Source organism: Anolis carolinensis, chromosome 2 (assembly GCF_035594765.1).
Source record: "Anolis carolinensis isolate JA03-04 chromosome 2, rAnoCar3.1.pri, whole genome shotgun sequence".
NCBI lineage: Eukaryota > Metazoa > Chordata > Lepidosauria > Squamata > Dactyloidae > Anolis > Anolis carolinensis.
This window is the reverse complement of record NC_085842.1, coordinates 112,062,530-112,075,471: the sequence shown is the minus strand read 5'-3', so window position 1 is coordinate 112,075,471 and position 12,942 is coordinate 112,062,530. Positions and strand designations below refer to the sequence as shown.

The 12,942-nt window shown below is 40.8% G+C and overlaps 1 protein-coding gene across 1 annotated transcript in view; it reads left to right on the top strand.

Annotated features, from left to right (window-relative positions):
- The window catches only part of prelid2 (PRELI domain containing 2), a 60,944-nt gene that overhangs the window by 35,405 nt on the left and 12,597 nt on the right, over positions 1-12,942 (top strand). Inside the window, exon 5 of the mRNA XM_003224101.4 lies at positions 9,140-9,245. Within this exon, the coding sequence (XP_003224149.1) occupies positions 9,140-9,245 (106 nt within the window). The remainder of the gene's footprint in view (positions 1-9,139; positions 9,246-12,942) is intronic.

The window sequence follows — 12,942 nt, the reverse complement described above, 5'->3', positions numbered from 1 at the left end:
TGGGACATCATTCAGTTGTGGAGTGCCTTCCCCTTGGAGGCTTGTTTGGCATCAATGCTTTAAGACGTTAAAAAAATCTTGGTTATTTATTGAAGTTTTTGGGCTCCACAGATGTTTATTTTCCTCAAAATATTTACACCTTTGATTGAACCCTTGACGTAAGGTCATACACATGCACAAAGATACTGGCTAGGGCTGTGGCGCAGGCTGGAGAGTAGCTGCAATGAATCACTGCAATGAATCACTCTGACCAGGAGGTCATGAGTTCAAGGCCCGCTCGGAGCCATGTTTGTCTTGTCTTTGTTCTATGTTAAAAAGACATTGAATGTTTGCCTATATGTGTAATGTGATCCGCCCTGAGTCCCCTTCGGGGTGAGAAGGGCGGAAAATAAATGATGTAAATAAATAAATAAATAAATAAATACCTGGAACTTTGCTTTACTTGTGAATTAGAAAAAAAGTTTTAAACATCTGATAGCACTTGGAAGTAATGTCTTGCTTGATGAATTTTGAAGAAAACACAACACCAATGCCTCTGGGAAGAACTGCAGGGTTCTTTCCCGTTTCTTTGAAGATGTTGGAAATGCATGTTTTCCAGACATTTAAGGTTTCTTATACCAACAAGGATAGCATAGTAATTTATCTATTTGGGGAGAAATTGATAAAAGCACTGCCTTTCTGCAGTATGAAGTTTGTTTTCTCACTGTCCTGTCTTTAAAAAGCATGCTGACATCACTTTTGAAAGAGTATCTGAAATGTACCCCTTAAAATTATAGTGGCAGTACTTTATTCCTTTTAAAATTACAGCTTGTTGAAGCTTTGTTCAGTGCCAGTAAATTTGACCAAACCTTATCTCTAATTTGCATTGCATGATGTAACACATTGTAATAGTCATGGAAAACTAGAGCAAGGAAAGTCAAAATGTGTGTGCTCTCTGCTACTAAAAGCTTACCATGTACCAGATTGTAAAAATGGAAACATATATGATAAGAAAATCAGACAAATGTGCTTCTACTTCTTCTCAGCAGAAAGAGTTTCTAACACATCCTACCCTAATCTTAAAGTGTTGGTAACTGTGGCTTAAAAAAGACAATTTGAGGATCAAACTGAATGATATTATAGCTCCAAAGCATCTTAAGGTTGTATGACTTCGGTTAGATTGCTATACCTTTATTAAGATGCTATTTATATTTTTTCAGAAAAAGGATTGATTTTTGGTTTCCTATCACTGGTAAAACCTATCGGGATAGTTTCAAAAGCTATACAGCTAGCTATTCTATGCCGAATTAGTTGGATATTCCATAACTGTGTGATTTATGAATCAACACCTTTTTCTGTTTTCACATTTTAATCTTCATATCATTAAACTGATCTTGAGATAGGTTCCTGGTGTATCTGCACATTTGGTGACATCTAATTACAATGTTAGATTTTTTAGCAATTTTGTTTGTTAATTTCAGTCTCACAGAGAAGAAGAAAAATATGTGGTATTTCAGGCAGAATACAACTTGCTAACCTCTATCTTTCTTTATCCCCCTCCTTGAAATTTTATTAGGTCTTAAGATTGCAAAGATAGTGTTCCTTCATTACTTCGCAGTTTGCTTTTCACGCATTCACTGTTTTGCTGTTTTTAAACAAACACTAAAATAATAGTATAAATCATAAAATAGTATTATAAATCTCTCTATTTACTTCCTAAGGAGAAGCCTAAGGAAGGGAGAGAAAAAGAGGCTGAAGCAGCATTGTTTTTGCCTCACAAGGCAGTGGCAGCGGCGGGAGCACACATGCACGTGCTTGGGAAGCGAGGAGGGGACAGAGATGCTACTTGCAAACAACACAAATATAGCGCCCCCACTTCATGGATTTTCACTTTTTGTGCGTGGTCCTGGAATGTAACCCCTGCGATAAGTGAGGGAACACTCTATTGTATTCATTGCATAATACTTGCCACTGTGGAATAGTTGCACCCTCATTTTTGCCCCCTCCCCCAAATCAGTACTTTTGCTTTCTTCTCATAATAGTTACAGTCCTGATTCATCACCCCAATGTATTGCTTTGGCTGCCCTCTTGTGCACCTGCCCCCTTCTAGCTATAGTGCTTCACTTGGCTGTCGCCATAGCTGAGAGTGGGCTGAAGGGCCAGTGTCACTTCACTTGCCAGCTAGGGCACTGAATCTGAAAGCCCTGGGTTGAAGAGGGAAGCACTGTAGCTGAAAGGAGGTGGGTGGGCGGATAGGCAAATGAGGCTTAATTGCTTCGCTGCCCCTGCACCTTTTTCAGCCAAAACAAGGGGATAAGTGTGAATATTATGCGATGAAATACTATATGCTGGAAATATTTTCGACAGTATCTGGAAAAAGCCAAGAAGCATCAAGATCTGCTATGGTGTTTGTGGAGCAGAGCTTCAGTTGAATGAGTAGGAGGGACAAAATAAATTATAGAAAATAGGAAAGGGAAGTATAATTCTGTCTGTAGGGATGCTACACTTCATTGGCAAAGTGACTTATGTACATGAATTGTTTCCTGTTCTCATTACATTCTCATTGAATCAGCCATGGTTTTTAGTTGGGCTGAGATAACTTTTTCTTCAAGCTATAGTTGTGTTCATGTAACTTGTCATCTATTAACACAAACCTTCTAAAATAATTATATGCAAAAAACCCTTTAACAGTTGTAACTATTACATATTTTTCTAAATTCCAGTCTTCACTATTTCCCTACAGATTTCTCTTACATCTGCTTTGTACATTAAGAAATTGTCTTTACTTGTGTGAATAGTCCACTCACATGAACTGAGAATTAAAACCCTTATTCGTATAATGGAAACTTTATATTGAACAGAAATCTCCGTGGCAGCTTCTTTAACTTCTCCTCCCTCCTTTTATAGATAAAACAAATGGGCTGCTACACATGTATCAGAATAATTTCTTAACATTAAATTGGTGGTTCACAGTTCATGATGGACTGAGGAGTCAAGGTGTGTTCAGAATACATATTGACCATTTTGTGAAGAGTATTTCAACTGGTAGAAGTTCCAAAGCATTTTTCTAAGACAATAAGAAACATTTAACTCAACTAAATGGCCAGCAAGACATTTTATAGTAAAGATGGTTTAATTAAACTCTTGTCACAAAAACAATTAAGCCAAATTTGCTATGCTTTTAACTGATCAATAATTCAGTAGTTGGATCTCACTAATAGACTTCCCTTCTTTCTGTGTTGCTATAATGATGCTGCATCACTCAGCACTGTGCTGCAAGAATCAATCCAAGATCAATATTTTCTTTAAGCATTTTTACTTTTTCAAAGGAAAAAGGGGGAAAAAAACTTAGCAACTTGGGGGCTCTGTTCATGATTCATCTATCGGATTAAACAACACCCTGTAACCAATTTGGTTGCCTACATAGATGGGCACTACTGTGGATTCAACGAAAGCAGGTCCATCACACCAACATGGATTTAAAGGTACCGTATATACTCGAGTATAAGCCGACCTGAATATAAGCCGAGGCACCTAATTTTACCACAAAAACTGGGAAAACTTATTGACTCGAGTATAAGTCGAGGGTAGAAAATGCAGCAGCTACTGGTAAATTTCAAAATAAAAATAGATACCAATAAAATTACATTAACTGAGGCATAATTTTTTTTTTGAATATTTACTGTATTTCAAAGAAAAACAGTAAGCTGATTCTGTAAGTGCATAAGTCGGGTCAACAAAAACAATATGGTATCAACAATAACTTTATAATAATCATCATCATTATCATCATCAACAACAATAACAACAACTTCCTTTGTATCCTGCTCTATCTATCTCCCCATGGGGACTCAGACCGGCTTCCAACATAGTAACAGGCAAACATTCAATGCCTATATAAACAATGCAGGGCTAGATATAGCTCTATAATTATATATACTAATTTCACATTTGCATTTCTCCCCTGAAAAGTTTGCAAATCCTCTATATATGTGCATTTCCCTCCTGCAATATTTGTAAGTCCCATTTATCTATGTTTACATCTATCTAGACATCTGTGTGTGTGTGCGTGCATATTTAAAAGGCCTATATCTATATTAATATCTATTTATCTAGACATTGCTCTCTATATAGAGAATTATATCTTTATAGGACTTGCAGAGACTTGCAAACATGTGAGGGGAAATTCATATATAAAATTAATGTATATAGGTACAGATATACAGGTACATGGAAATCTTTAGATAACTATATGTATATAGGATTTGCAAAGACCTGCAAACATATGAGGAGAAAATTCATATATTAAATTAATGTATTTGTAGGGGGAGATCTATATATTATTTACAAGCTTTGGGGCATGCATTTGCCCAAGGAAGAAATGTAAGCAAAGCCCTCCTAAAAACAACTTTGGCCTCTTTTCTCCTCCCCTTTCCCACCTCTTTTATTTCTCCCTCTTTCAAACTCTAAAAGTAGCCAGAAAAGACTTTTTAAAACTTCTCTCCCTCTCCCAAAAAAACCCCACTCCATTTTTGTTTCCTTAGGAATAAAAAGAAATACACACCTTCTGTTGCTCTCCTTTCCCTCCCTTTTGACTCAATAATAGTAATAATAATACATCCTGCAAATTTGCAAGAGTCTCTTTTTCTTCCGCTTCCACCATGCATTCTTCTTCCTGGCTTGCAAGAGGTTCTGTCACTCAGTCTCCTTTCGCTTTTAAAAACATTCCCTCCTTGTCCCTCTCTCTCTTAAAAAATAAGATAACTCCAGCCTGGGAGGAGAAGCGAAGAAGGGAGGTTTGGAAAAGAAAACACACTGTGGCCTCCAGGCTCTGCTGCTGGCTTGACCTTGACCCGATTATAAGCCGGGGGAGGCTTTTTCAGCCCCCAAAAAGAGATTAAAAACTCGGCTTATCTTCAAATATATGGTAATCAATTTTTTTTAAAAGTACAGAGTGGGTTTCACTGGATTATGATGCAGCAGGTGTTTCATAGCAAGAAAAGCATTCAAATATTATAAGTTGGGCCCTTCAAAAGCTAGCAATTTTTCTAGGCTGCAATATCACATGTTTATGCTCTAGATCAATGGTAGGAAAAGTAAGGCCTGCATGCCATATATAGACCCTGAGCTTAACTTTGTCAGTTCCTGAATCCCAGTTGCCATGTAAAAGAAAAATGAATCTGATTTTTAATTTTCCACCTGAAAATGATCTAGTAACTCACAAGTATAGCAGTTTCACTTACTCATCTCCCAGAGTACTCTTTGTTTTAGTGGCTAACTGCCATCAAGTCAACCTATGGTGACCTTCTGAATGAAATCCCTACAAATGACCCTGACATTGGCAGTCTTCTCTAGGGCCATGACTTTCTTGACCAGGTCTATCCACTTATATTGCGATTTCCTCTTTTTTTAAAATAAATTTTTATTGCAAATATTTACTAACAATGTGAATTACAATGAAGTGATATTTGAGAATGATGAAAAGCAAAAACAAAAAGCCATACAGTACACCAAACAGTTACTGGACATAAACAGAGAGAGGGAAAGAAATAAGAAAAAAGAGAGAAAAAGAGAAAGAAAGGAAGGAAGGAAGAAAAAAAATGCACAATGTATTAAAAATAAACATAAACTGGACCCAACAGACAACATTACCTAGTTACATGAACATAACACACATCTTTAAAATTGACTTCCATCTATTGTGTGGTGTTTCCTATAATATTCCCTTGGTACTCCCAGTACCCTTAGATCTCCTATTTTGTTTATGCATCAGTTCTTTGTTCTTTATTCTGAGACAGTTATATTGCCCTTCTTACTCGTCTAATGCTTCTTTATATTATAACTTTGCATTTCTCGTTTTTTAAATAATTTTTTATTAATTCCCAATCTGTTTGTTTTTTTGGTTTGCCATGAGTGTTTGATAATAGGTACAGTAAAACCCCGCTCGTCCGAGCCCCGCTCATCCGAGCCTCTGTGCAATCCGAGCGGGTGAACGGGGAGGGCCGCAAAGGCCCTCCCCGTTCACCTGCTCGCTGGCTGGCTAGGTGTGCGTGTTGCTAGGTAGATAGCAAGCTACCTAGCAACACGCCGGGGGCACCTCCCAAGGGGTGAGTGCCCCGTGCGTGTTGCTAGGTAGCTTGCTATCTACCTAGCAACACACACGGCTGGCTCCTTCGCCACGCCGGGCGCCGGTGCTGCCGGCCCCCGGCGTGACGAAGGAGCCGAAGCACGGGCGGGTGGATGAATGGGGAGGGCTTTTGCGGCCCTCCCCCTTCACCCGCTCAATGGCTGGCCCAAACGCCCGCCGAAGGGAGAAGTTTCCTCTCCCTTTGGTGGCCGCTTGGACCCAGGGAAGCGGCACGCTTCGTGCTTCCCTGGGTCCAAGCAGCGGCCGAACGGAGAGGGTTCCTCTCCCTTCTGCCTTCATGCAACAAAAGCATAATCAAAGCACCTCTCAATGGGGGAGAATTGGAGGGAGGAAAGAAGAGAGTTGGAAGAGGAAGAAGGGAGCTGGATGCAGAGGAAAGGGAGAATTCAAAAATAAAAAGTATCTCTGCCTCTTTTTTACTTCCTTTCTGCAGTGAAGGAAAGGAAGCAAGAAGGAGTTGGTGAAGAAGGAAGCAGTCTCCCTCCCTCCCGTCCTCCCTCCCACCCGCTTGCTGCTTCCTTGGGGGGCATCTTGCCGGAAGAGGAGGAGGAGGAGGAGGAGGAGGAGGAGGAGGAGAGGAAGGCCGGGGGAGGCAGGCAAGAGAAAGGAGGCTGCTGCTGCTACTTCTCCCACAGTTCATTGAATAGCCTTGCAGAGGGCTCAACCAGGAAGGGAAGGCAGAGATGCCTGAATGACAGACAGCCAGGGGCTGCCAGTCATTCAGGTAGCTCCTCCTCCTCCCCTTCCAGGTGCCTCAATGGCCCTCCTAGCGGATTCAGCACCACCTGCAAATGTTTCCCCCGTGTATAGCTTCAGCCACCCTGCTTTTAGCGAGAGTTCAGGCTTGATTCACTCTGGGACTCATTTATTTATCTTTTTAGCAGTCTCCACAATCTGGAGAACTCTTTTAAGCTTCACATTTTAAATTAGTTGATTTTCTTTGCTTTCTTCAGTTTCCAGCTTTAACAATGTAAGCTGGAAATACGTTAGTACAGACAACCCTGACTTTGGAATTCCAAGATATAGAAAAACAAGCCAATCTCCTGAAAAATGCAGTGATAAGAAATGATTTCACATAATTTCTGATGTACTCGGGATGCTGTATGTGACCTGCAAAGGTGTGGGGGATCAAAGGTGAAAATTACCGCCACCTCATCTGCTAGTTGTCTGCTTGTGCTCTAGATTTTGACTGAAATGTGGGCATTGACCCAGAACATAAATAGCTAAGAGCTACATAAAATCCAGATTTATCCCTATTAGCTAGAAATTGTGGGAATAGCTAAAGACAGACAGCCAAGAGAAGATTCACTTTCCCACTTCAATTTTAAGGTAGTGTGATAAAGGTTCTGGTGTTCCCATGTCCTTGTTTCCTGGAGTGCTAAACAGAAAGAAATTATGAAGCCTAAACTTGCATCAACTGTAAAATGATCCTTTCATGCCTTTTGGAGAGATTTTACTGACTACTTCTGGGATGTTCTAGCAGCTAGGTCCTGCAGTGCCAGCCCTTCCACATTCCCCTTTGTAGATATGTGACTGTGCATAAATTTATATCTTATTCTAGTTTGAATTTGAATTTAATTCTCACATATTTCCATCACCAGTTTGTTTTTGTATTTGTGGAAATATATGCAAATCTAAAATTCTTTGTTAGTTAACATAGAACCAAATTTCTCTCAGCCTTGCAAGTTTGAAACAGTTGAGTTTAAAAATCTGTAATATGAAACACCCTCCTTTGCAAATTTATTCAGAGCTAAAAGGGCTTAAAGGCACAGATCCTGTCAGATCTTAAAGGCTAGGCAGGGTCAGCCATGATTAGCACTTGAAGGAGGGAGACTGCCAACAAATACCAGGTGCTGAAGGCTATATTTCAGAGTTAGAAACTGTCAAAAAGATCTCTGAGTATTCCTTGCCTAAGAAAACCCTATGAAATGCATGGGGTTTCAGTGTCGACAGATGACCTGCCTAAATTCAATCTGGCTTTTTCCTATGTATGTGTGCATTGCTGTATAGTCTTTGCATTCTGTTTCATGTGTCTTTGTGGATTAGATGAGATAAAGGAATTTAAATAGCAACTGTTTCCCCAGGGTTAACTTAATAACTCAGCTATTCTTTCCAGTGTGGATAGTTTGAATCTACACTTTCTGAATTTGTGGCAAGGCTGCTCTTTTTTCCTTGCCAAACAGGTGTTACCTTGTCAGTTTAGAAATAAGAGGGTAGAGATGGGGTTTTCCAATAAAGAGTAAGGGTCACTTGTTACATCGGAACTGTCCAGCCTTATTTCTGCTGAAAGAACGTACAGTCATAAAAGTACTTTTCACCAATCTACTATGGTTGAGTTCACAGATCTCTTTTCAGTGTCAGTGACCAATTCAACATGAGGAGGTCAATTTATAGCTGTAATAGATGTCAAAGGTCAAACTTCATAGGCAGAAGTATCAAATCATGCTTTTTCTCTCTCAAATGCAACACTGTTCAACATATGAATAAGTGAGAAATGCGACATTTAGTAAGAAACTGGTGAAGAATATTGGTTGGAGATTATTAAAGACACTTTAATATCTGAAATGAAAATGTTGCTTCATGTGGCACTCCTATAATGACATTTTTAGAAATGCACATGTCTTACATACCTGATAAGGAACTCAAAAAAGGTTATGGCAATCCTAACATGAACGTATCACAGGATTTTCTTGGCAAGATTTATTCAGAGGGGGTTTGCCATTTTCTCCCCTCCAGAAGGAAATCAGTAAAATCATGCCATGCCAAATTAACATGTCTTCCCTTTCCTACCATACATTTATCCATAAGCAAAAGCTTTTGCCAGAAATAATACTTCAGCCATTTTGTATCTTATACAAAGGAAATTTTAAAATGAGCCTAGGATATCATTTTGGCATATTACATTATGTATAGTTAGGCATCTATTGATACATTTAAAATTATTTCACAAGATATGATACTGTAAATAGAGCTGCATATTAAGAGGTGAAAGAGCTGAATTTTGTTTTGCAGGACTGAATTTATACAGAAAGGGAGAATATCAATAAAAGGAGCAGGGCTGCTGAATTGCTTCTTGGAAGTTTTTGCACAGACCTTTTTAAATCAAGGGGTCAAAAAGGTAAGTGCTTTAACTTTATAAATTTAAAAAATATATTTGAAGTTTTTTGACTTCTTGTCTGTTACGCTTCATGAATCTCCATTTATGACTGTTCTCTTCAACTTTTGTCCAGCAATTTCTGATGATTGTGGAAGGCAGCTCCATGTAAAAAAGAGCCCTTATGATGTATATATTTAGATTCATAGCCTTAAGTGCTTCACTCTGAACTTCATTTATTTGAAATTTCATGCTGATGGAGATGAAGCAAATGTCTGGAAAGCATTTCAATGTCTGTGAGCAGAATTGAGACAGACACAACTTAATTCAGATGGCCTCCTCACATCCCCATTCTTCTCCCTCCTATCCTGGGTTAACTGCTCCAGTACTCAGTACTCAAATCTTTTCTTTAAATTCATAATTCATCCTTTGAATTGTGAAGAAGGGAGCTTGTGTCTCATTTGGCCATCCAGCTGACCTCACAGGATTGGTTTGAGCCTAAAACTGAAGAAAAAATACTGTGCTGCTTAAGTTCTTAAGTCCTTTTGAAGATAGGAGAAATATAAATGTAATAGTAATTTAAAGAAATAAACCTTTTATTAAAAATGTTTCTGTACAGAGCTGTTCTGGGCCAAGTACATTTATTCTGGTGATGAAATCTAGATCTTGACAGCCAGTTTAGAAGTATGAACTAGTCTTTAAGACAGGGCTGGCAAATAGCAGTGACTCTGGTCACTCACTGGAGTTTTTTGGGGGAGGGTTTGTATAGCTGAAAAGAAGGCCTCCACAACCTTCCCAACATGAGGTGGGCCCCCAAATTCCTCAGTAGCATCCCACAGACATTTTGATAAAGAAAACAAAAACATTTCCATGGGCCCCCCTACTATCACACCTCCAAATTGTTTGGGTGTGATAGTAGGGGGGACCTTGGAGATTGCAAAAATAGCCCTGGGAGCTTTATGAGCTCACCCCATGTGAAGCTGCTGACCTGAAATCTTTAATTTTTTTTTTTTTTTTACATATCATTACTATGTTGTAATGGACTCTTGAAGCCCTCATCTCGCCTCTCTCTAATATTTGTTGGTATTTTTTATTTCTTTAATGTTTTGATTGCTACCTTACTTTATAGGTCTATAGAGATTTTAGTGAGTTAAACTATACATTCAAATGCATATTTTAATATCACATAAATACTCTGTAAACAGAAACAAGTGAACAAGCTCCTGTTGAATGCTAGTTCAGTAAATGCAAAAACAACTGCCATCCAGGACTTATTTCTGATGAGCGTGCTGACCTGGTCTGTGTCACAGAGACCTGGCTGGATGAGACTGTGGGAGTTAATCTCTCTCAGCTCTGCCCACTAGGATTCTCTGTGCAGCAGCAGGCGAGGCCTGTGGGGTGGGAAGTGGAGTTTCAGTGATCTATTGTGATTCCATCCCCCTGACCAGGATCCCCATCCGACGGTCAACAGCATTCAAATGTATTTATCTATGGATGACCAAGACAGAATAGGAATTCTGTTGGTGTACTGCCCACCTCGCTTCTCAACAGTCTCCCTGAGCTAGCCAGGTGGTCTTCAGGTTGGCATTGGGGTCTCAGCAGCTAATAATGCTGGGAGACTTCAACATCTATGCTGAGACTGCTCTGTTGGGAGTGGCTCAGGTCTCCATGGCCTCTATGACAACCATGGGTCTGTCCCAAGTGGTGTCTTGCCCTACCCATGTTGCTGGGCACACTTTGGAACTTGTTTTCTGTGTGGGATAGGATGATGATGGTGGTGGTGTGGAGAATTCCGTTGTCATGGACCAATCACTACCTGGTCAGGTTTAGACTCGATGGGACTTCAAACATCCACAGGGGTGGGGGACTGATTAAGATGGTCCACCCCAGAAGGCTTATGGATCCAGATGGATTCCTGACGGCTCTTAGGGATTTTTCTGTCACCTCTCTTGAAGCTCTAGCTGGAATGGGGAAATGGCCCGGACGGTGGACACAATTGCTCCAAAACATCTCCTCACTTCTCAAAGAATGGGCAGATAAAGTCACTCAGGTCCTGGCTGATCAGACAGAATAGAGGGGGACTGGCAGAGTGGGTGAAGGTGGCGGTCAATGCCTCCTTGGAACAAGACAGAGTTCCAACTCTCCTAAAGAGGCAGTTGTGAGGCTTATACTAAAAAACCATCCCTGAACCCCTCAATAATGGACAGTTGCCAGTGTCTGGCCTCTTTTTTCTGAGTGTGGTGGCCTTCCAACTCCAGGGCCTTCCAGGGATTTCTGGATGATGCAGATTATCCAGATCAGTAGTTCACAACCTTTGGGTCCCCAGATGTTTTGGTCTTCAACTCCCAGAAATCCTAACAACTGGTAAACTGGCCGGGATTTCTGGGAGTTGTAGGCCAAAACACCTGGGGACCCATAGGTTGAGAACCATTGATTTAGATCCATTTCAATCTGGTTTTAGGCTTGGCTATGGAACAGAGACAGCTTTGGTCACCTTGGTGGATGACCTATGTAGAGAGCTAGATAGGGGGAGTATGCCCCTGTTGGTTCTCCTGGATCTTTCAGCAGCTTTCAATAACATTGACCATGGTATCCTTCTGGATTGTCTTGCTCAGATGGGACTGGAAGGCACTCTTTTACAGTGGCTCTGGACCTTCCTGGAGGGCTGTACTCAGAAAATGGTGCTGGCGGACTCCTGTTCAAACCCACGGCCATTGTCCTGTGGGGTTCCTCAGGATTCTGTTTTGTCCCCCATGCTGCTTACATATACATGAAACCACTGGGAGAGGTAATCCGGAGTTTTGGTCAGTCGGAAGGCAGATCAGAGAATAGGGATCCAGCCTGTGCTGGATGGGGTTACACTCCCCCTGAAGATACAGGTCTGCAGTTTGGGGGTCCTCCTGGACTCAGTGCTGAATCTGGTGGCCCAGGTACCTGCATTGGCCAGGAGGATCTTTGCACAATTAAAACTTGTGTGCCAACTGTGCCCATTCCTTGAAAAGCCAGATCTGGCCACAGTGGTACATGCCTTAGTTACATCCCGTCTGGATTACTATAATGCGCTCTACATGGGGCTGCCTCTGAAGAGTGCTTGGAAACTTTAGCTGGTCCACAAAGCTGCAGCCAGGTTACTCACTGGGCCTGGCTACAGGGAGTGGACAACCCCCCTGTTGAAGCAGCTCCACTGGCTGCCAGTCTGTTTTTGGGCACAATTCAAAGTGCTGGTTATGACCTTTAAAGCCCTAAACAGTTCAAGTCCAGGATATTTGACTGACTGCATCCCCCTGTACAAACCTACCCGGGCCCTGAGATCTTCAGGAGAGGCCCTTCTCTTGGTCCCACCTCCGTTTCAAGCTCGGTTGGTGGGAACAAGAGAGTGAGCTTTGCTTTTCAGTGGCTGCCCCTTGAATCTGCAACTCCTTTCTTCCCAGGGAACCTACACTGGCCCCCTCCCTGCTGTCCTTCCAAGGGCAGGTTAAAACCTTTTTATTCAGGCAAGCTTTTAAAGAAGGTTTTTAAGATTGTCAGGGGCTCCTGTGATTTTATATGCTTTTATGGTTTTAACCTGAATTTAATGAGGTTTAATACTGTTTTAATATTTGTATATTTGTATATTTTAAGTTGTATAATTGTACTGCTTTTTGTTGTGAGCCATTTTGATTCACCATATGGTGAAAAAAGCAGGATATAAATAAACATAATAATAATAACAAATGGTGAT